Genomic DNA, 25283 nt, shown 5'->3' on the forward strand with positions numbered 1-25283 from the left:
AGCTGATCCTGATTGTTTTATATCTGGGAGTCCCCTGTTTTCTGAGTGTTGCTCTTTATTTACAGTCCTGATTTTAAAGTTTTTTAAATACTGGTAGCCAGACTGTGTTCATTTTCATGGTTTCCTCCTTCCTGTTGAAATAGTCCACAGGCTTGTGGATTTCAATGGCTTCTCTGTGTACTTTGTGTAGAACTATACAGAGAAAGTAGAAAGGATTAAACGATGAAAATGAACAAAATCTGGCTACCAGTATAAAAAAAACCCTCTACAACCAGGATAGTAAATAAAGAACAACACTCTGAAAACAGAGGAATGCCGGACATGAATCAATCAGGACCAGCTAACACCTCCCAACAAATGATTCCCCCAGGAAGTAAGCAGCTAGGCCTTGAAACTGCGGGCTATTAATTGCTAATCAAGGTGGCAAATTGCAACATTCACGAGTACCTCAAGCAGACAAAAGTTCTTTCCCACACCCTAGATATTCCACAGATATATAAACCTCCCTTGTCTAGTTTCCAACAGACCTCACAACCTCTGAGGCTGCCTGCCATAGATGTGGGCAAAACGTCAGGAGAGAATGCTTCTGGAAGATGTCCATACAGGCCAGAAGACTCACAGAAACCCACTTGCCTAGTTTCCAACAGACCTTACAACCTCTGAGGCTGCCTGCCATAGACGTGGGCGAAACTTCAGGAGAGAATGCTTTTGGAAGATGTCCATACAGCCCGGAAGACTCACAGCAACCCACTTGCCTAGTTTCCAACAGACCTCATAACCTCTGAGGATGCCTGCCATAGACGTGGGCGAAACGTCAGGAGAGAGTGCTTCTGGAAGATGTCCATACAGCCCGGAAGACTCACAGCAACCCACTTGCCTAGCTTCCAACAGATCTCACAACCTCTGAGGATGCCTGCCATAGATGTGGGCGAAAGGTCAGGAGAGAATGCTTCCGGAACATGGCCATACAGCCCGGAAAACTCACAGAAACCCAACTTTTCTCACGTTTTTTAGCATAGAACCCATCAGGAAATGACATTTATAAGCCGGGAACAAAAATAGTGCCACGTAGTGCAATACACTGCAGACTAAATGCAGCCTGAGCCCACTTCAAACTTGCTAGGACTCAAAGCTGTGGGGTCCTGAGATTTGTAGTTTGGTGAGGCACCAGCGCTTTTTGGCGGGGACGGCTTAAGAGCTTGTAAAAATACAACTTCCATTTGTCCACAGCATTGAGACAAGGCAGTGAAAGTGGTGGGAAACGGCCCCCACTCTTCCCGCCCTCGGCTCCCAGGCCCCCTCCCTTTCCCTCCTTTTCCTGTTGACTCAGCCCCCTCCCCTCCTTTCCTGCTGGTCACGCGGGGAGGGGGCGGGGCTCCAGGGGCGCGCGGGGAGGGGGCGGGGCTCCAGGGGCGCGCGGGGAGGGGGCCGGGTATAAGAAGGCGCGGCGGAGGGGCTGGGCTCAGTCCTGCCCCTTTGGACCCTGCGGCGGTGTTGTTATTGGATTTCTCTCCAGGAGCAGGAAGTTGCAAGGTAAAAAAAAAAAAGGAAAAAGGGGGAGGGGGTCGTTTTTTAATGATTTGTATAGAAAGGGGAAGGAAGAGCGGGTTATTCTGACTCTTTTGGATTTGCTTCCTTCCCTAGAGGTTTGTTTGGACGGCCCTCTGTCGGGAGTGTTTAGATGGTGTGTATGTTCCCCGCGTGGCAGAATTGGGTCGGGCTGGATGACCCTCCCAACTCCAGGATCCATAGTGTGACTCCATGTTGGGGCTTTCCTTGCCTTCCCAGCCTTTATAGTGCTAAGAAAAGGAGAAGGAAGAGCGGGCTTGAAGAAGAGACAGAGAGGGGCTGGCTGCTCCCATGCCACGTTGTTAAACAGAGGCTAGACGACCATCTGTCGGGGGTGCTTTGATTGCTTGGACTAGATGGCTCTTATGGTCTCTTCAAACTCTTCTGTGATTGTGTTGTCGAAGGCTTTCATGGCCGGAATCACTGGGTTGCTGAGAGTTTTTCCGGGCTGTATGGCCATGTTCCAGAAGCATTCTCCCCTGACATTTAACCCACATATATGGCAGGCATCCTGAGGTTGTGAGGTCTGTTGGAAACTAGGCTACTGAGATGTGTTGTCGAAGGCTTTCATGACCGGAATCACTGGGTTGTTGTGAGACTTTCGGGCGGTATAGCCAAAGCTTCTGGAACATGGCCAAACAGCCCGAAAGACTCACAGCAACCCAGGCTAGTGAGGTTTATGTATCTGTGGAAGGGCCAGGTTGGGAGAAAGAACTCTTGTCTGTTGGGGGCAAGTGTAAATGTTGCAATTAATCACCTTGATTAGTACAGTAGAGTCTCACTTATCCAAGCCTCGCTTATCCAAGGTTCTGGATTATCCAAGGCATTTTTGTAGTCAATGTTTTCAATACATCATGATATTTTGGTGCTAAATTCATAAATACAATAATTACAACATAACATTATTGTGTATTGAACTACTTTTTCTGTCAAATTTGTTGTATAACATGATGTCTTGGTGCTTAATTTGTAAAATCATAACCTAATTTGATGTTTAATAGGCTTTTCCTTAATCCCTCCTTATTATCCAAGATATTCGCTTATCCAAGGTTCTGCTGGCCCATTTAGCTTGGATAAGTGAGACTCTACTGTATATTGGAAACTAGGCTAGTGAGATGTGTTGTCGAAGGCTTTCATGGCCGGAATCACTGGATGGTTGTGAGACTTTTGGGTGGTATAGCCAAAGCTTCTGGACATGGTCAAACAGCCTGAAAGACTCACAGCAACCTAGGCTAATGAGGTTTATGTATCAGTGGAAGGGCCAGGGTGGGAGAAAGAACTATTTTCTGTTGGAGGCAAGTGTGAATGTTGCAATTAAGCACATTGATTAGTATTGAAAAGCCTTGCAGTGTCAAGGCCTGGCTGATTCCTGCCTGGGGGAATCCTTTGACAGGAGATGTTAGCTGGCCCTGATTGTTTCATGTCTGGAATTCCTCTTCTATGATTCTATATCCTCTTTTATTCTTTCCCTTTCTCTCTCCCCACCCAAAATGGACAACTATACGGGATTTTGCTAGAAAGGACTCTGGCTGCATCTACACCAGGCACGGGCAAACTTAGGCCCTCCAGGTGTTTTGGACTTCAACTCCCACAATTCCTAACAGCCTAACAGCAATTCCTAACAAATCCAAAACACCTGGAGGGCCCAAGTTTTCCTGTGCCTGATCTACACTGTAAAATTGATACAATTTGACACCACTTTGATCCTATAGAACTGTGTGAGTTATAGTTTGGTGAGGCACCAACCCTCTTTGGCAGAGAAGGGGAAAAAACCTTGTCAAACTCCCACAATTGTATCGCAGGACGGTGAAAATGATGTCAAAGTGCGTTAATTCTACAGTGTAGTATGTTTGTGTGGAAAATTCCGCCTTGGTGGAGAGAGTGTATCTCTTGCAACTGAAGCTCCCCTGACTTCCTCCTGGCAATATGTTTCTAAAAGGATTTCCATGAGACCCAGCCCATGAGGAAACTGGGCCCAGGTTTACTGGAATCCACACTCTTCCTTTCCTCCCGCTTTCTGGCTCAGACTGTCTCCTCCAGGTTTCCTGTTTCCTTTTCCCAGCCTCCATGAAATGCTTCAAAACGCCCATCTTCTTTCCTCCCCCTCTTTCCTTCAGTGAGGCGTGTTATCCAACTCTTAAGGCCACTTCTGTTCTGTTTTTCCCTCCTCACAGGGACTAAAAAGGCAAAATGGGCGTCGAAGGTGGCATGAAGTGTGTGAAGTTCCTGGTCTTCTTCTTCAATTTCATATTCTGGGTAAGTCAGTGGAAGGAGGGGGAGGTTATGGGGCTTGTTTTGTCCTTTCTCCCTCCACCATCAAAAGTTCTGGGCTGGGTTTGTTTGGCCTCTTCAGCAGCCAAGGCGCTTTGTTCGAGTTTGGGCAATTAACCTTTAAAGGTTGAATTAACTCTGACAAAATGGAGTAGCTGTTAAAGTAGAGTTGTTGGTTGGTTTCCTTGATGGTTTTCCTGCTTTCCTGAAGGGAGCAGAAATCTGTAAGTGCTAGTAGTGAGTTCCCCATCACAAGTGCTGTTTATCTTTGGCTGTGTTACAGTCCTTGGAGACTCCTACATACATAATAAACGTTTCACGTGCTTCTTCTCATACTTTAAACCTCTTAAGTGCCATCATTTCTCTGCTGGAGAATTCTAGGCATCCAGCTTTGGAGATGCTCATGTCTTTGAACAATGTTGTTCACTAATGCCAAAATACTTTGCATACTTGATAAATAAATGTAATAGTTTCCCCCTGTTCTGCTATGACATGGGATGGGTTTACCTATCCACACAGAGCTTCAAATAAGTTTTGAATCAAAAACAACCTGAGGATTACCAAATATCTCCCTTTGGGGTTCAGTACAAAGGCAGCAATGAACTTGTTTGAAAAAGAAAATGCCTTCATTTGCCTTCAAGAATGCGTTGTACGTGTCTTCAGGTCACTTCTTAAATGGTGACCCCATGGATTTTGTAAGGTTTGTTTAGGCAGGAAATACTCAAATGCGGTTCAGCTAGTTCCTTCCTCAGAAGCTGAATCTACCCTGCCCTATATCCCAGGATCTGATCCCAGATTATCTGGTGGTGTAGATTTATATAATCCAGTTCAAAGCAGATAATCTGGATTTTGGGACATAGGGAGGTGTTGATCCAGCCTAAAATACAACCTCCACCACCTCACATTCATTGGTGGTTTCCCATCTAAGAACTAACCACGGCTGGCCCTGCCTAGTTTCCAAGATCAAGTGGGATTTGGTGCTTTTAGGACAGTGGTTCTCAACCTGTGGGTCCCCAGGTGTTTTGGCCTACAACTCCCAGCAATCCCAATCGGTTTACCAGCTGTTAGGATTTCTGGGAGTTGAAGGCCAAAACATCTGGTTGAGAACCACTGCTTTAGGATGTTTGGGATGTAGCTGCAGTTATCAGGATGTTCATAAGCAGCAACCACTGATCTGTTTCCAGTGCAATGTAAAACTGGTCACCTTTCACAAATTTTGAGGAAGTAGGAAGCCAACGGTTTTATGACTTGTGCAATCAGATTTCCAAGTTTAACCACCCGAATACTTCAGAGGTTCTCTTTCTTCTAGTGGAGCTGGCTGCTTGGTCTCAACCCTCCTTATTGCTGTTGGAGGGAAAGCAGCTGTCATGGGAGCCTCCGTCAGAGAGGGTGGTGTTGTCTGTGTGTGAAGACAGTTGTGGGGAAGTCCTTTGGCCCAGTTCTTTCCTAGAACATGACATCAGACTGTTAGTAAAGTTTCAATGACCCAGGCTGAGTCACAAGTGTAATCCTGTGGAAAGAGGTTACATCTTGCTCAATAGCAGAAGGACACTTGACTCCCCCTTCAGTTTCCTCTTTCACAAATGCTACATTTTGGGGGGGGGGGGGAGAGGAGAAATCTCTGGCCTATGGCCTTCTCTTTCCCCAATTTGCGGAGCTCAGTTCTCCCTCAATTGGAGTAGTCTTATGCTGTGCCTAGTAGTCATTACACTATGTAACAAAATATGAGAAAATTATGTTCCTGGTTCAAAACTATTATTTCCTTGGAGAGGACCAGGCGCCGAGCTTTTTCTGTTTCTGCCCCTGCCTTATGGAATGCCTTGCCGCCCTATATGAGAGCCATGCGTGAGTTGGGGCCTTTTACCCTCGCACTCAAGACCTGGCTCTTTACTAGAGCTTTTAATCTATTTTAATATTTTTAATCAATATTTGTATGTATGTATTTTTATCCTTTTTTATCTTGTAAACCGCCTAGAGCATCGTGGATGGAGGGCGGTTAATAATTAAATGATGATGATGATGATGATGATGTGTAATTCTGCAGTACTTTGAAAGTAGTTTTTATACTACAGAAACTTCATTTTTTTGCTGCCACAAACTATGTTGATTTAGTTGAGACTCCCATGAGATATTCACTGAAAAACTATGGCAAAATGTGCTGCAGGATGTCCCGCAAAAGCAAAGTTTTTACAATTTAGTAAACTTTTCCCATGTTTTAACTAAGAAATGATATTTATAACCCAGGGGGAAAAAAATCATTGTACATAGTGTTATCAGAAATAGCAAGACATCATGCATTTTTATGCTTCCAGGACTAAAACCTATTTGCTTGCTGAGGGATTGGGTTGAAAAACTCCACCTAGCACTTAAATCAGGAGCCTGATGACGTAGCTTGTTGTCAGCTACTTTGAGTAACTACCTTGAAAGAAAGGCAAACAGAATAAAGAAAAACAATAGTGGCCAACCATTGATGTCATTTGGCACACTGTAGGCTTGTTGGCATGATAATTAGGGGAACTATGGGGGGCATAGTTCTTTATTTAGTTTTCAGTCACATTGGGGTGTGATTGAGATAGTGGCGAAGATATATATGTATAGAAACGGGAAATGAGGGAGCTGTCACTTGATAAAACTTTCTGATACTTAACATCACGCAAAGTTTGGTTCTAAATATCAACTCTTCATCTCTTTACCATCTTGATCAAACTGAGAAAACACACACAGCTGACTCAATATCTTTATGTTTGACAAACAAAAGAGGGGGTAATGATAAGTTGCACTGACAGCAGTAGAGCACAACTATTTCATTCTATCCCATGAAATAGCTGCGTCCTTTTGCTGTCAGTGCAACTTATCATTACCCTCTCTTTTTGGTTGGTTGGAGAGAAGAGGGCAGAGTGGATGCCCCAAAGGCTTCCTTTTAAACATGAATTCAGCTTTCTTTATATAGCAGTGCTTGACTTGTCAGCTACAGTATGTGAACCACAAATTCTCTTTGCCAGTTGCCCCTTACTGATTAGTTATTGACAAGCTAAATTGCAACACTGTTTTGATGAGGAATGGAAAAGGGATTTGACTGAAACTGACATAGAAAAAGTAATAGGAAAAGGGTCCCCCCCAAAAGAAAAAGAAAGAGGGATGGATTTCATTTTTTATATTTTGATGATATAGTTTCTGTTTTCTTTATTTCTGAATATGTGTCTGTTGCCTGTTGATATATGGCAGCCCATGAATTTTGTAGGGCCTTCCTAGGCAAGAAGTATGTACTCAAAAGTGTTTTGGTGTGTTCCTTCCTCTGAAGTATAGCTTACAATGCTTGGTATTGGTTGGCTGTTTCCTATCAAGTACTGGTTTCTAAAGTCATACAAGATCTGGTACCTTTAGGCTATTTAGCTCCCATTATTTTCTAAATATTACTTAAAAATTAAGGTACTAGCATGGGAGAATGTGGGAAATAGACTCAGTAAGCCCATATACTGACCTTTTTCTGTGACAGATGGATCATGATTTGCCAGTCCTAAAGAGGGTTCATTAGTCATATGTTTGCTCTCCCTGTTAATGCAACAACAATGGCAAACACTGCAATGTTAAAGCACAGTTACTTTGATAGAAAAATATGGGATGGGCCTCTCCTGAAGACAAAAGACTCAGATTCTAGAAAAGCCTTCATAATCACTACTTATCCCAAAATGGTTTCTGACAATATTTCACTACATTTACAAGTCAAAAGGGGCCCTTGGCGGCACAGTGTGTTAAAGTGCTGAGCTGCTGAACTTGCGGACCAAAAGGTCCCAGGTTCAAATTCCACGAGCAGAATGAGCGCCCGTTGTTAGCCCTATCTCCTGCCAACCTAGCAGTGTGAAAACATGCAAATGTGAGTAGATCAATAGGTACCACTCCGGCGGGAAGGTAAGGGCGCTCCATGCAGTCATGCCGGCCACATGACCTTGGAGATGTCTACTGACAACGCTGGCTCTTCGGCTTAGAAATGGAGATGAGCACCAACCCCCAGAGTCGGTCACAACTGGACTCAACGTAAGGGGAAACCTTTACCTACAAGTCAAAATCCAAGTTAAACACAGCAATTTCAACTGCAAGTTGTAATTATATGTTTGTAGCAGTCCAGATTTTTATGTATATGTTGGCTTAGCTTTTGCTGAAAAAATGGCACTAGTTCTTGTGGTCCCCAATATCAAAACCCTTTGCTTTTAAACTAAAGTAGACATAGAAATACAAACTTAAGTATTTCATAATACATGATGTTATGGGATTTGTGAGAAGTTAGGATTTTTTAAAGCTCAGACAGGATAGTGAAAAACATATTTTGTTCTAGATTTGCACTTTTAATTGAGATTGATTTCACTATTGAGCAAGAGCAGATATGACCTTCCAGATGTGTTGCTTTGTAACTATCATAGTTTCTTATCATTGACTGTGTTACTAGAGCTGACAAGGCCACAAATACTGGGAGTGGGGCACAATTATCCAGTGCTAAAGCAAAATGAAAAGAACTCTGGCCACAATGATAAAATATCAGTACTTCAGGTAGGGTTTGGTAGTTGATATTTTAAATTAGCCCACGTCACCCCACTATTCCTTGTTATGCCTATTTTCTGCCAGGATACTGGGTGGCCTGGAGGCTCATTTGTTTGCTTCCACTTGGTTGCTTAGTGTGACCATAGTATAATATTATCCAGGAAGTGAGTGGAATTGTGGTTTTTGTCTCAGTTTATCTTAGGAAGCAGTGGAACATCAACATGATGAGAGGAAGTGACTGCATGTTCTTTGGGACACCTCCCACATGAGGCCACTTCATGCACTTTAGTAAAATACCTCTGGTATATGTCTTAACCGTTGGTGTATCCTCGTAAAAAACAGTCTATGTGGATGCTATGGAAATTTAGCAAAGCCAAAAATAATGCTAGAGCAACTTAAATGCATATTCATTATAGCCTATGCTTTTGTGGGCTAAATCCCTTGTGGTCTGAGCAATAGTGTGTGATAGCCAAGAGGGTAGGAGGTTTCTAAACACTTATTTGGTATGAAATTGCAGTCAGTTTTGGAGAAGTTGTGGAGGATGACCATCTCACACAATCATATAACCCATATCAAGGCAGAAAACCCCATAATATCTGCTTTGAACTGGATTATCTGAGTCCATAATGCCATATATTCCAGTTCAAAGCAGATAATGTGGGATTTTATTCAGCTGTGTGTGTAAGGGGCTTAAACCAGTGGTTCTCAACCTTTTGGTCCCCAGGTGTTTTGGTCTACAACTCCCAGAAATGCCATCCAGTTTACCAGCTATTGGGATTTCTGGGAGTTTAAAGCTAAAACTTCTGGGGACCCACAGGTTGAGAAAGGAGCCTCAGTCGTGCAGGTGGTTAAACCCTTGTGCGGGCAGAACTGATGACTTGGAGGTTGGGTTGCTGACCTGAAGGTTGCCGGTTCAAATCCAACCCGTGGAGAGCGTGGACAAGCTCCCTTTATCAGCTCCAGCTACATGCAGGGACACGAGAGAAGCCTCCCACAAGGATGGTAAAAACATCAAAACATCTGGGCATCCCCTGGCCATGTCCTTGCAGACTGGCAATTCTTTCACACCAGAAGCAACTTGGAGTTTCTCAAGTCACTTCTGTCATGACAAAAAACAAACAAACAGGTTGAGAACCTCTTCACTAAGACATGCCATTTCTTGTTCTATTCCAGAGCATACATTTCAATTATTCTCAATAAAAGTAGTCCCATTGAAGCTTATATAAAGACTGACTTACCAAATTCCCATCTATTCATTGAGTATACCCTATTTGGGAGTAGCAGTTGGATTGAAACACTATCTTTTTAGATTATTAACCTTGTTTTATCTGTTTGCCCAGAAGAAAAGATGACTCACATTGATTGGATTTAATTTATATATTTATTTTTCACATGTACTACAGCTTTTGCCACTTCTCATGCTTTGGGAAATCTTTCTCCCTTAAAAAAATTAATGTGAGTTAACTTCTTCTTGGCATATTAGATATTTTCCAATATGCAATACCTTGCTGTTGCCTGAATCTGATGGTGGAAGGACAGTAAATGTGCAAAGCAACCAGTAGCTGGAAGACTCAAAACAGAAAGTGAACCATTCCCACTTCAAATAGCAATGTTTGCTCCAGATTTTTTAAAATAGGGCAGAATATCCACACCAAGTTCTAGAGAGTACAGTGTTCCCTCACTTATCGCTGGGCTTAGGTTCCAGGACCACCCACAATAAGTGAAAATCCGCAAAGTAGGGACATATTTATTTTAATATTTATACATTATTTTAGCAGTTATACACTATTTTAAGTCTTTATCAACCAATCATGTGTTGATAAATCGCCTCCTCCTCCTCTTGTTGCCTCTTCGGCTCCTTTTCTTTCCCTTCGGCTTCTCCTTCCTCCCTTCATTAGACTGTAAATTGTAATTTTTTATGATGTATAATAGTCTTTTAGAGTTTATTGAAAAACCACAAAACAACGAATCCGCAAAAAGCGAACTGCGAAGTAGTGAGGGAACACTGTATCTGCAATATTAATTTTAGGATGCAGGAAGAAGATTATGCAGAAGAATACGTACTGAGGTTCCTTTATCCAAAATGCATGCAGCCATTAATATTCTGGATTTAAAATATATATTTTGGAATACTTGTATGTACATATCTTGGAGATGGGAGCCCAACTCAAAATATGAAATGCATTTGTTTCATATATATTCATGCACAGAGCCTGAAGCCAATTGTATACAGAGTGTTTTAATAACTTTGTTTCATGCAGAAAGTTTGTATACATTGATCCACCAGAGTCAAAGGTGTCACTATCTCAGCCACTCCCATGGACAGTTTGGGATTTTGGAATATTTTGATATGTTGGATAAGGGATGCCAATGAATGTCTTGGTATAGTCTCCTGGTAACAGTGGTCATTCCACTTGCAGTGACATTGGGATTGTAGTTGAGTTGGGCATAGTACATTTTCAGTGGGCTTAAGCCAGGCATGTCTGGCCCGGCAGCAGCCCCCCCCTGCCACAATCAAAGCCCTCCTGACAGATGGCCATGCAGCTTCTGCTAAAAAAAACCTCCAGAGAAGGAGACTCTACCATACTCTGAGGCAGCATATCCCACTGTCTAAAACAGTTTGAAGGCACACAACAACAAAAATCCTAATTTGATTCTCTAATCACCCAAAAGCAGGCCCATACTTCCCATTGAAAGAGTAGGATGTTTGCGTTGGTTAAAATTGTTCTTTATTTTATATATTGTATTGTATTCTTTCATTTTTATCCACTACAAATAAGATATGTGCTGTATGCAGCACCCCTGACTTAAGCAAAACAAGTAGTTGAAAATAATAGGAGAAACTGTGCCGAGGAAGAGTTGTGTGTCTGGAAACGACCTAAACCAATTATTTCCTCCATGTTTTTCAATCCCAAAGAGTGGTAATAAATACAGGTATTTTTACCTAGAAAGCGGTTCCTTGCTTTCAGGAAGGGAAAGGAAAAGTCACATATGTGTCAGAACTACTCCTGCAAAGCAAACTGACTGTTGACACCCTTTGTTTGTTTGTTTGTTTTTTGGTTCCTGTATCCAGTATGATTCAAAATCTGGAATTGCCTGCATGAGATAGTGACAGCTTATTAAAATATTGTATAAAATTACTTTCAGGCAATATCTATAATAAGGTATATATGAAATATAAATTACTTTCATGTTTAGTATTGGGTCCTTTCTCCAAGGTGTCTCACTATGTATTTATAAATATTCTAAAAGCAGGAAAAATCCTGCTCCCAAACATTTTAGATAAGGGTTATTTAGTCTGTCTTGGATCTTTCTCTCTTCCTCATGAGTGAATTCATGAGAGCTCTTAAAGAAAATCCAGAATGCTGGCTTTGTTACACAGAAGTCAAATCAGGTTAGTGTGAACAATGGTGGCAAAGCGAAATGGAACATTTCCATTTGCTATGCTGTACTTGTCATCATAAAGCCAGTGGGATTTCTGTCTTGTGCTAAGACATGAGGAAGAAGCTTTGCCTGTCCCCAGCCTTCTCACCTGGCAAGATCGATGGTGATAACAGTTCTCTGCTGAATTGACTCCATGTTTGTTCATGGCAGGTTAACTGTGTGCCACCCTGAAAGGGCTGGGTCTCTTTGCCTTGGGTGGATCCACCCCACTGTGATAGGGCAAAGTAAATACCGCTTCAGGAAGCGCAGATCCCCAGACTAATTTGGTTGCTCCATGTTTTGAAATACATTCAAGTAATTTCCTCAAACACTGTGACATTGCTGCTTTAGTTCCAAAAGCTGGGTTTCTTAATTTTGTTTTTTTGTTCCTTGTCTTAACTCTGCCTTTTAAAAGTACTTATTGTAGTTGCCATTCTTCAGCTTCTGGTCACCTTTCCCTAGGCTGCTCTTGGCTTTAGTGGGTGGATGTTACTTATGTATGAATGCCCAGACTTATACCATATACCTTTTGAACACGATGTAGGTAACATTTGCTCTGAACTTTTAATTAGGATAATTAATTTCAACCAATATTTAGTTGCCTTTAACTCAGTCTGGCTAAGTATGAAATACTTGTATGCTACATATCTTCCTTCCATATCCTTCCTGTTTGCGTATATAGGTTATGTTGCAGAAATTGTTTAAGTTGCAGGTCTGAAGAATGGCACTATATCCTTTTGTGAGATAAATTTCCTATCCTCAAATGCTCACACATAGAAAGTCAGCCAATGGTGACTTTCTATTTGTTCCTGACTTCCAAAACTGCCGTATTTATGAAGAAGCTTAAAGCAGAATAAATGTGTATGTTCAGTGGTAATGGAAAGGCCCTACACTTCTTAAGAATGCATGGACTGAGGAGTGAAGACCATATTAGAATTGCAGAAGCTGATAGACCCCTTACTTTTTATAAATGGGAAGCTACTGTGTAAGTGCTCATAAATATTTGATGGTGACAACATATATTCTCTTGCTGCCCATATGTAGCTTTTATATATTGCACAAATATCCATAACAAGGGAGAAACAATTGATTTGAAGCATGTGCATATTAAAACTAAGCACTCCCAGAACAGACAGACCATGTCTATTATTTGTTTTAAAATATTTAAATGCTGGCTTTCCAGTCAAAGCCTCCCCCATTTGCTTTCCGTTAAAATAAACCTAAGAACTGCTACAGCCAGTAGACTTTTAAAAACATACCCAGAAAGTAGAATCTTTTTTTAAAAAAATACTCAGTTATGTGTATGTTTTGGAAAAAATATGGCATGCGAAAAATTGAAATTGAGTGCAAGTCTGTGCATCAAATGAGCTATCTTCAGCTCCACATTTAATTAAAAACAAGGCCTACAGTAGGACCAGCCATGAATTAAATATCAGTGGTATCCATGATTTCAGTCCTCAGTGACTTCTGGCCTTATAATTCCCCATTTCATTGGTTGAATGAGTGTGCTGTCCCATGTTTCATTTCCCCAGTGTAACTATTAGCTAGCCTAACCGTATCATTTATCCCTCCAACTCTGATATGCCTTATAATATGTAACCTAAATTTTCCTTCCTATCAAAGATAGACTGGCAACTAAGATTTGAGTGTAGCAAATCATTGACAAGATGGATCCACCTTACCAACAGAAGAGTTTTTTGCGTGGGAGGGTATAGCATTGTAAAAATTTAATACATCTGCTAATGACAGAATATCTTTCCAGAACCAAAGCTAATCTGCCAAAATTTGGCTTACGTTTTAAATGTATTTTAGTTCATAAACTTTGTTGTATTGGGCTTGGTCCCACCTGTAAGCCACCCCGCGTCCCTTCGGGGAGATGGTGGCGGGATATACAAATAAAATTATCATCATTGGATTAGATATGTTCAATGGGCAGTGGGTTAATATCACACTGAGATTTTTTCCCTGTGTCTGGTGTGAGAGAATTGGCCATCTGCAAGGACATTGCCCAAGGGACGCCCGATGTTCTACCATCCTTGTGGGGGCTTCTCTTATGTCCCTGCATGGAGCTGGAGCTGACAGAGGGAGCTCATGCACGCTCTCCCCAGGTTGGATTCGAACTGGCAATCTTCAGGTCAGCAACCCGATCTTCAAGTCAGCAGACCTTCAGGCACAAGGGTTTAACCTACTGCATCACTGGGAGCTCCTATACATATGAGATGATATTTATGTATTATCATAGTAAGACCGAGGAACAAATAATTGCCTGCACAATGATTGAGGAACACTCTTCATACTTTACTAACCAGTAGCATTGGGTCGCTTTTTGGAGAGAGAAAGTGGGGTATTAATTGTTGTTGTTGTTGTTGTTAGGAGTGCTGTGCTGGTAGATGCAACTGGCCGCTGCTAGAACAGACTTGAACATCCAGGTATTTAGAGCCAGTCCTGACCCAGAAACAAGCAAATTAATGAGATAGCTAGAGTGGTCTAGATCAGGGCTTTATAAAAAATTTTCCCACTTGCCACCCCTTTTGACCCAAGAAATTTTTATGTGGCCCCTGGTTATATAAAATAAATATAAAAACCAAACATTAACTGATCAGCATTTGCAAGGTTTGCTGAACAGGCTGATTTCCCTTTTTATGAAGTGCATCTAAAGCATCTTCTCCAGAGTCCAATGTAAACAGCACGATAGATTTGGGCAAATGTCTCCCACAGCCACTAAATGACTTTCAGAAAATGTTTACTGTGGCCAAATTGTTAATGACCCCAGCATTGAGCTTGGAGTCAAGACCCACAGTTTAAGAAGCAGTGGTCTAGATTAGAAAGTCAGGCTGGGCATTGAGAAATCCATTTTCTAGTCCCAGTTCAGTAGTGAAACCTTGGCCCAACCACAATTCTCAGCTAGAATTATCTCACAGGTTTGTTATAAAGATACAGTGGGGAGGAAGAGAGCTGTATCAACCAATTTGAGCACATTGGAGAGAAGCAGAGATGTAGAAATGTTGAATACCCTAAAGCAGTGTTTCTCAAACTCTGCTCCTCCAGATAGTTTTTTTACTTCAACTCACACAATTCCTAACAACTGGTAACCAGCTGGGATTTCTGAGAGCTGAAATCCAAAACACCTGGAGGAGCAGAGTTTGAGAAGCACTGCCGTAAAGGGTTACCACACCCAAGAGAAAGGGGGCTTCCTCTCCAATACCTTGCCTCACAGATTTGAGGTTAAGACAGGTTTTTAAAAAAATACCTGAGCTGTGTGTATTTCTTTGTGCAATAACTCATTCTCTACTTCAGTGGTACAGTGCTTCTTTCTATCACACAATGATTTTGTTATTTGCCACTGCACAATTCTTGTAATATAATGCCTTTTTCTCTCCGCTCTTTCTCTTCCACAGCTTTGCGGCATTGCACTGATCGCCCTGGGGGTTTATGTACAGATTGAGCTCAACAAAACATTGCAGACGACTGGCTCAATCTCTTCCTCAGGTGCCTCCATCATCATTTTGTCTGTCGGCGTGATTGTCTTCTTCATTTCCTTCTTCGGTTGCTGTGGAGCAATAAAAGAGAACTACTGCATGGTCACCACGGTGAGGAGGGGGTCAGTGGAGAAGGGTGTGAGGAAATTTCAGTGGTCACTAGGAGGGAGAGGTAAAACAGATTCATGGGGTGAATCGAACATATGTCCTCCCTTGTTACAATTCCGGCTTCTGGTTTCCCATGCAACCCAGGCATCTGTACTGTGGCAACAAACACAGGCTGTACTTTGCCCTACAGGTGTATTTTAGTTTCTTGGTGACATTGGCACTGTGCAAGAAGTACTGTTCATTTTTTTTACAACAAAGAAAGCTGGTGATGCAGCAGTCATGTTAAAACCAAGATACCCAGGAGTCAGTCGTCCTTGGAATTTCATTTGGGAGCTTTCTATCTCTCTTCGACATTATTGAGAAACTCACCGCAAAGACTATATACATGTTAAAAAATAATTATGTACTAAAGAAATAATGAATCCAAATCCCTATATTTTTCATAATTTATACCTGGATACATTAAGGGGAGGAGTGAGGAACTGCAGAAGACACTGAAATCCCAATCTTGTTCCTCTGCTGTTGGGGTTTTCTCCCAAAATTGTTTTCCAATATTATAGCAGGTTTCGATGGCTGTAAGGAATAGAATGTTTGATTTCTTTAAAAAAACAAAACAAAATACAGAACTGCCTCCACTGCTTTGCAAGTATGCAGGATGATACTGTGGATGCAAGATTCCAAAATAGTCATCCTCTAGTTAATATTTCTGTCTGGCCTAGTATGGACCTCTCAGGTGGACAAAGATAGGACCACCAGAGAACATGAGTAAGGGCTTCCCATCTTCTGGGATTAGCCTTCTTTTCTATCTTTATTCTGTAACTATTGTTCTTGTCATAGATATAAAGACTGAAAGTTTCTGAGTCGAACTATACAATATACCTTTGACATTCTGTTGCTATTTGCCTTAATCTATTGAGGTTTGAAAAAAGAATTGTGCATGGTTCACAATGCAGTTTAGGTAGGGAGACTGTGAAGTTAGTTCTCGAAGAGTTAGATCCCTAATACAGTCAGCCTGCTGTGCTTGTGGATAGAACTATCTATGACCTTAAAACGCTTTTTTCAAAATTCAAAAAGGAAGGTTTGATTTTGCCAATTTATCTAGGGGACCACATGTTTATTATGCCATTGTATATAATGGGATGAGCATGCATAGATTTTGGTATCAATGACCCACTGTACTACGTACAGAGCCCCCCTTTCCCCTGCCCTTTGATCCAGCTCTCTTGCATGGGTGTGCTTTTATACCAGGAGAAAGTGAAAGGAGGTATTGCAAAATATTGTGGGAGAGTACTTGAACAGTAATTAGCAGAAAAAGACTTGGAGACCATTTAATACCACTGTTTACATCTGGGCTGATGGAGAGCACTGCCATTTTGGGAATGACAGAGGAGTGGATGATTATTTTTTCACCCTGAGTATAAAATACTTGAATAAGGTCATGATACTATAACCCTCCACAATCACGGTGGTTAGAGAAACAGGACCCTTTTAAAGTAGAAAAAACATGACTATCTTAAGCCCGCAAACATGTATGCTGCAGACTCTGCTGTTGCTGCATCAATCAAGGCCACCTCCATTGCTTCCTCCTAGAACAACTACATTGCTACAAAAATCTCGTGCAGTTTTGTTGTTCTCTTCCTCTCTGTCTCCTTTTCAAGACATACTTTGGTGCATACCTCCTTTTTCCATCTTGGTACTATGAGGCCACAACCTTACTCAAAGGCAACCTCTGCCTCCCCCACCTGCCCCCTCAGTCCACTGCCACTTCTCAACTATTCTCTTCCTTCTTCCTGAGTGGGCATGGAGTTCTCATAGTATCATGGTTTTCTCGTGGGTGGCATTGCTGGCTGGTCGGCTAGCTAGCTGGAGTGGCAGGAAAGAAGCATGCAAGTGCAAGTGCCCAGAGAGGAGCCCAGTGGTGGGGTGGGGTGCTACTGGGTTTTCATTTAAAGATACAAGATTCCCCCAGCCTACCCCTCCCGGGCAAACTCAGGAAGACACAGCTCCCCTGGCACTTTTGCTGCAATTTGCCTGTGCCTGCCTCCACTGGCACCCTTTTTGTGTCCCATGATCATGGGAAGAACTTCACTCTTGGCAGTTTGGTCCACAGGAGGCTCACTTAATAATTTTATTTTTATACTCTGCCACCATCTCCCCGAGGGGACTCCGGGCGGCTTACATACCAAGCCCAGAGCAAACAACAGAGTTTAGCAATTAAAACACAATAAAAACAAATAACATATCACAATCTAATTAAACAAATAAAAATAGCAGGGGATAAAAACATTAAAATTAATCAATCTCAAACCACAACAATTAGGCAGTAATACGGTGGGAATAATCAGAAATTAGAGAGGGCTAGGGATGGGCTTGTGAAAAGAAAAAGAAAAAAAGATGATAAGGCCAGGGCTGGGTTAAAGTGCTGAGTGCAATCTATTGGTCAACTAGGCATTGGGTGTTCGCTTGGAAGGACCAGGAGATGTGCTCCCACTCAAGTTTGGCTTGGAAGGAAGAATGGAAAGAAAAGTCAAAAGGAGGGAGGAAAGGGTACATGGCAGGCCTGTCTAACTCCCAGGGGGTCTTTCACCTTGTTTCCCCTCCATGCCCAACCTGTGACCAAGTTCTCCTTCACAGCAGCCTCATTCCTCTCCTGCATAGAAAGAGAATCCTTCCTCAAGAGGAGCATGTTAGATTTCCCTCTCTTGGCCAAAGAAGGATGGAGAGTTGTTCTATGGTGGAGAGGAAGGTGCATGAGAAGCCAGTTGATCCTCTCTCCTCTGAAGAAGGACAAAGTCCTTCCTTGATGAAGAGTAATTTCGAACAGACTCTTTAGAAGCTGGCTGTTCCTCTTTTGGCCCAAGAATAAAATGAGTATTTTTTGGAAGAGAAAGCATTGTATGGTTGCTGAGGAAGAGTCCTTCCTCAGCAAAGAAAAGTTTGGGAAGTTGGCTGTATCCTCTCTGCCAAACTGGAGCAGGGCAGCAGCAATGGTGACAAATAATAACATCTACAAAAGTTTATGGGGCCCCTGGTGGCACAGTATGTTAAAGCGCTGAGCTGCTGAACTTGCGGACCAAAAGGTCCCAGGTTCAAATCCCGGGAGCGGAATGAGCGCTCGCTGTTAGCCCCAGCTCTTGCCAACCTAGCAGTTCGAAAACATGCCAATGTGAGTAGATCAATAGGTACCGCTCCGGTGCGCTCCATGCAGTCATGCTGGCCACATGATCTTGGAGATGTCTACTGACAATGCCGGCTCTTCGGCTTAGAAATGGAGATGAGCCCCAACCACCAGAGTTGGTCACGACTGGACTTAACGTCAGGGGAAAACTTTACCTTTACCTATAAAAGTTTAAACCACAAGTGTGAAGGTACAACAGTATTACCACTTGATAACCTTTGAATAGGGATAAATGCTGAGTTGATTATTTACATAGAACCTGGTAGGATGTTTGAGTTGAAGAGGTAACTGTTCTCTTGTTAGGCTGTCATGCCAAGATCTTTGGCCTTGGGATGAGATGAAATTTGTGTGGTTTAGGAGGTACATGGATTATTTTCTCATTAACAATATACCCCAGGTGCAGTGGGGCTAGAACTACTGAAGAATCATGGATATTAAAGCACTTTATTTCCTTGTATAGTTTGCTGTCCTGCTGACGCTGATCTTCCTGGTGGAGATCGCTGCTGCCATTGCTGGTTATGTCTTCAAGGATAAGGTAAGACATGTCCCTGGATATTAATCAATGGTTTCCTCCGTATTTCACACTGAAATTCCCGTGTGTGTGTGTGTTTATAAATGATGATGTCTTTCTTTAGGCCCGCTACCAGAAAAAATTAACCAGAAGTTGTGTTTGCGTCCCCAAACTGATATTCTTTCAGGGTGGTTTAGTTATTCATATTGGTGCCTTGTCAAGCTTGAATATCCCTTTTCACTTATTTCATCTTCTGTCTTTCTCTAGGTGAGGACAGTAATTGATACTGAAATCAGAGCAGAAATGAATCAGTACAATAACTCGGACATTGCCAAGGGTTTGGATGACGTGCAGAGGACTGTGAGTAAAACAAAAAAGCACTTATGTCTAATAATTTATTTATTGTTTTTGCAGAGAGGTGTGAGTGATAGAATAGCCTTCCCACTTACTAACTACATGTCTTACTAACATTGGAATTAAAAATGAACTGCATTACTCATGTCACATCAGGCAAAGCTTGTGGAAGTGACCTGCATTTCAAATATAGATTGCCGTAAGAGTGCATGTGTAACTAGTTGTGTGCTCGTTCAGATTTTATCTGCTGCTGTTTATTTATTACTAGATCTGTATCCCCTCTGTCCTCCCCTAGAGCTCAAAGTGCAACCAGTGTGGTCTCTTTCCTCTTACTTTATGGTCAGAATAACCTTTTAACATAGGATAGGCAGAAAGATGATGAGTGAGCCAGGTCGAAGTTGTAGTCCAAAATATCCAGACACTATCAATCTTATTTTAGGTGACTTTGCTTATGAAGCAGGCATACATGAGCCCAGCACTTCAGATTTGCTATAATTAATAGGCTGGGCTTTTAGACCTTTTTTTTAAGCTCAGTGATCTATGAATTCATAGATTATTTTATTATTTTTATTATTTTATTATTCAAAGCCCTTTTAAGTCAGTAGGGATCCCATCCTCTCGGGTGGCAGTAGGTAAAGGTTTTCCCCTGACATTAAGTCTAGTCATGTCCAACTCTGGGGGTTGGTGCTCATCTCCATTTCTAAGTTGAAGAGCCAGTGTTGTCTGTAGACTGTAGGTCATGTGGCCAGCATGACTGCATGGAGTGCTGTTACCTTCCTGCCAGAGTGATACCTGTTGATCTACTCACATTTGCATGTCTTCACTGTAGAAGAACATGTGGGTCAAGAATAGGGCTCCACAGTCACCTACGTATCCACTGCCAGGGTACTACACCTGGAGGACAATCTTACTCAGGCGAGGGATTGCCTAAGTAATAATATATATATATATATATATATACACACACACACACACACACACACACACACACACACACTAGCTATGCCCGGCCACGCGTTGCTGTGGCGAAGTATGGTGGTATGGGAAATAAAGTATTGAGGAATTGGTGGTAGTTAAGGTAAAGTGTAAAGGTTTTCCCCTGATGTTAAGTCCAGTCGTGTCTGACTCTGGGGGTTGGTGCTCATCTTGAGTCTACACTGCCATATAATCCAGTTGAAATCAGATAATCTGTATTTTATAGGCAGTGTGGAAGAGGCCTAAGTGAGGCCTAACTCTGCCTGTCCCCTGGGCTGAGTGGGTTGCTAGGAGACCAAGTGGGTGGAGCTTAGCCTTCTAACTGGCAGCAATTGGATAAAAACAATTATTCCTCTCCCTCTAATTAGGACTTTATTTTTCTTTTCTTTTTGTTGTATGAACGTAGAGGCATGGATGAGGGGTTGTGCTGCCAAGTTTAGTGTTTCTGGGATGTGTAGTTTTGTTGTTTTGTCCTAGGCCGAAATTTCATTATCCTTTTATATATATAGATATATGTGTGTGTTTGTGTGTGTATCTTACACACACCCTACCTACATTCTTTGGGTAAATAAACATTCTTGGGTCAAAAGGGGTTAGAATAATCGAGTTGGAAGAGACCACAAGTGCCATCTAATCCAACCCCATGCCATGCAAGGAGTTGTGAGCGGAAAGGTTTAAGAAGCCCTGCTGTAGGTCATATATTAGAGGAAGGACTGGCAAAACCAGTATCCCATGCTTAGGAAAACCCCGTGAAATTTGTAAAATTGCCATAAGTTAACACATGCACACAGCAGGAGAGTATGGTTCAATAGAAAGAGTATCATGTTCTAACATGCATTAATTAATTTTGAATGAATACATCCCTGTTGGCTTCTGCTACCTATCTGCAAAATGGAATGCCTTTCATGAGTATAAGAAAATGTTTTATACTCTGGAACTGCTGACGTAGGCCACTAACCTAAAAACCATGCCATGTTGGGAAATGCTCACATCTTTCTTTTTCCTTGCCCTCTACCCTATCTGTAGTATCGCTGCTGTGGTGCTTCCAATTATAGTGACTGGTTTCACGTGAAAGGGTTTGAGCCTCAACGTGTGCCTAGATCATGCTGCAAGAATGACACGGATTGCACAAGGAACCCAACGGATGCTAATGTCTACACAGAGGTTAGTATGGGGAACTATTAGGGAGGCATTTATTAGTGACTACCTGGTGGACTTTCTAAGGCACTCTTCATGTTTTTTTTCTTCTTCTTTACATATAGGGTTGTGTGTCAAAAATAGAGGCCTGGATGAAGAAACATTTTATAATTGTGGCCGGAGTGGCACTGGGCATTGCTTTCTTTGAGGTACGAAGAATTATAATGTTTTTTATGGAAATGCATGCATGCATGCACACTCTGCCTTGTTATATGATGCTCGTGGGCAACATCATCAAACTTGGTGATGCAAATATTACTATTTAGGCCTAAGTAATATTTATTTTTTTGCAAACAGTTATGACTTCATCATTTTTAAATTTTTACCTTTATTAAATGTGATTTGACCATTTTAAAAAAGCCCAAGCAGTTTCCTCAAAGCAGGAAACTTGCATTGGAGAAAGAAAGAGGTCAGTGTTGTCTGCATTGTGCTGCTGCTTTGCCAGTCCAATACACTGTCTTGATAAACAATGTTTTCTCCACTGGGCACATCCATGAAACTAATGTTGTATACCTCACAGCTGGTTCCTGTCCAATGTGAATATTAGCAGGTTTGAGGAACTTGGTCTCTGGGGAAAGGGGGAATTAGGTAATTATGATCTCCCCCTCCCCTTTGTAAACAAACACCTCAGGTGGAAACAAAGGATGTGCCTGTTTTGCTTTGTTAGCGCTCAGCTCTTCTTAAAACCCAGGTTCTTACATTCCAGTTCTTTTGAGGTTTGCAACAGGATGTGAACTTGACACTTTAAAAAAGAAAGCAAGTGTCTGCAGAACACGATAGCTTTACCTGCAGTTTTTTGTCTGAATGTTTTGAGATTAATTCTTGGCAGGCATGTTGAGTTGAGTTGGGCTGAAGCCAACGTTTCACACCTGGTAATAGCTATGACTGGCGTGCTACTAATCTTCCCTAGTGAGCACATGCATGTTGTATTTGACTGGCATCAATCAACACAACAGTGATTGAAATGCTATGAACGCCCATGAACAGAGGACAAGCGAGCCAAATGTACAAACCACAAGCAGGGACATTCTCTATCCTACCACTTGTTGGTCATATAGTAGTCCAGGTGTAAAGAAGGATTGTGGAAAAGGGAGGGGAGACAGGTGATGTGAGATGGGCACCCAATAAGGGTTTTTTATGTACCCAAGGAAAAGGAGGATGTAATGGTTGCAGGGGGAGCCTTGGCTCCATATCCAAACTGCAAGTGAGTCCATCCTGCTTGCAAAGAAAATCTTTCAGTTGATAGTTTTCTCTTACTGTTTTTTCAGCTCCTTGGCATTATATTTGCCTGCTGCCTCATGAAAGGAATTCGCAGCGGCTATGAGGTTATGTAGCCCCCACTCTTCCTGTTACTGCAATTACAAAACTCTGGAATATTTCTGTCTCATCTTCTGGGGATGCAGCTGGCCATCACATGCCAACGGAATGAAGTCGGGTGCAGGTCTCCTCTTCTGTTGCCTTTCTTGAAAATATATGGTGCCCTGAAAAGATTCACATGTTGCCTTATTTACCTATCTATCTACCCTTATTTTTCTCACAGGGAAGAGATTCTATTTCCCACATTTCATCCCCTTACCCTAGTGGGCAGCTTGTGATACATGAATGCTGTTATATATCAACAGACTTTTCTCCTAACTGTGAATAGGCACTCTTGAAGTTTTGCTTCTTTCAAATTCATACTCCCTTAAAGACTTCTAGGCTGCAGCTTTCCCCTGGTAACACACTCATAGGAAGTAGACACTCCTCTATCTTTAGGATGTTCCCTTTCCTTTGTGGAAAGGTGGGCTTTTGAATCAAGCAGGGGCAGTTGTTCTGGAGGCCATGATGAGATGGAAAATTGTGGGGTTTGATTTTTTTTTTTAGCCAGTAAATCACTATTTTGGAAAATAAAAAACATTGTTTCTCCCAGGTGTTCTGCCTCATTTGTGTTGTGTGTCATCCTGACTTGCACCATCCATATTATGGGTAATCTCTTACTCTGCTTTTGACTCATATGTCTGTCACTCTTACCTTAAACTGCGGGTGCTGAGTTGCCTTTATATAACATTGGGTAAGAGTTAAGACTGGCCAAATGAAAATAGCTTTCCAATTATTCAGAAAATGTAGAAAGTAGCTTGAAGTATTGTGCTGTGGTAAGGATGGGGAATGTATAACCTCTCAATGTTGTTGCTGGCCATCTCTTGTCATCCTTCATTATAGACTAGGCCTGATGAAAACCGAAACCACATATTTTCCTACCTTGAACTATCTAGTACAGGGGTCTCCAAACTAAGGCCCGGGGGCCGGATGCGGCCCTCCGAGGTCATTTACCTGGCCCCCGCCCTCAGTTTTATAATATAATATATTGTATATACATATAATATTGATAATATTATAATGTAATACAATATAACACAAATAATGATACCACATAATAATATTAATTATATATTCTATATTACATATAATATTACTCATAATATTACAGTATAGTGGTACAGTTCAATATAATAATACATAATGCTAATATTGTGCTATGCTAATAATATAATATATTGTATGTACATATAATTTGTAAGCCACTCTGAGTCCCCTTTGGGGTGAGAAGGGTGTGATACAAATGTAGTAAATAAATGCAGTAAATAAATAAATAATATATAAATAAATTTGAGACTTAGGCTCACCCAAAGTCTGAAATGACTTGAAGGCACACAACAACAACAATCCTAATTAACTTGACTATCTCATTGGCCAGAAGCAGGAGCACACTTCCCATTGAAATCCTGATGAATGTATGTTGGGTTAAAATTGTTTTTATTTTTAAATATTGTATTGTTCTTTCATTGTTCTTCTTCTTGTTGTTGTTTCTGCATTACAAATAAGACATGTGCAGTGTGCATCGGAATTTGTATTTTTTTAAAAAATGATAATCCGGCCCCTCAACAGTCTGAAGGATTGTGGACTGGCCCTCAGTTTAAAAAGTTTGAGGACCCCTGATCTAGTAGGTGGGAAGTAACAGTTCTTCTTCCATTAAACTTACATGTGCAATTTTCTGATCCTTGTTATATGTTTCCTTCATAGGAAGCAACACTCATCTTGTATTTGTTGTATTGTTCTGCCCTGTTTTCAGCTCTGATTAGAGTTCATCCATGGTAATTGTTGGCAAAACACCTTATTGGATTTTAGGATAACTGTTTATTTTATTTATATCATGTTATGTTATAATATAACAAATGTATGCACCATGTGGTTTCTAAATGTTGGGCTAAAACTTAAGTCATAGCTGCACAGTCAATGGTGAAGAAATTCTAGTACAGCAACATTTTGGAGGCTGTTATCTATACCTGCACTATCAATATATGGGAGTAGACTTCCTATTAATTTTTCCCACCTCTTCTGTAAATATTATTTCACTTATGCCAGCGTATCGCCTCCCTGACCTTTAAGCTGGTGTACAGTACTGGGCTTGGTTTGTCTATAGTGAATTGTAGTGTGCATTGTAAAGGGGAAGTTGTGTGTGACAGGGATCTTGCTGTGGTGAGGCTACAGGAACGTTTGTCCAGAACACAGTAAACTTGTAAACTTGCTCCCCCTTCCCCCTTTTTATGACATGTGTTAGTAAAAGCAATGAAGTTGCTGCTTTCATAACATCATGTGATGATTTGCAGGGCCTTCCTTTCATGTGATCTGATGCTAAACACAG

General features: G+C 41.6%; 1 protein-coding gene across 1 annotated transcript; it reads left to right on the plus strand.

Annotated features, from left to right (window-relative positions):
• The first annotated feature begins 1379 nt into the window (after window positions 1–1379).
• Window positions 1380–23509, plus strand: cd63 (CD63 molecule). Its single transcript, XM_003223184.4, has 8 exons — window positions 1380–1533; window positions 3744–3825; window positions 15198–15389; window positions 19025–19099; window positions 19343–19435; window positions 21431–21568; window positions 21667–21750; window positions 22870–23509. The coding sequence occupies exons 2-8, from the start codon at window positions 3760–3762 to the stop codon at window positions 22933–22935; spliced, it is 714 nt and encodes a 237-aa protein (XP_003223232.1). The 5' UTR covers window positions 1380–1533; window positions 3744–3759; the 3' UTR covers window positions 22936–23509.
• The last annotated feature ends 1774 nt before the right edge of the window (window positions 23510–25283 follow it).

Source organism: Anolis carolinensis, chromosome 2 (genome assembly GCF_035594765.1).
Source record: "Anolis carolinensis isolate JA03-04 chromosome 2, rAnoCar3.1.pri, whole genome shotgun sequence".
Taxonomy (NCBI): domain Eukaryota; kingdom Metazoa; phylum Chordata; class Lepidosauria; order Squamata; family Dactyloidae; genus Anolis; species Anolis carolinensis.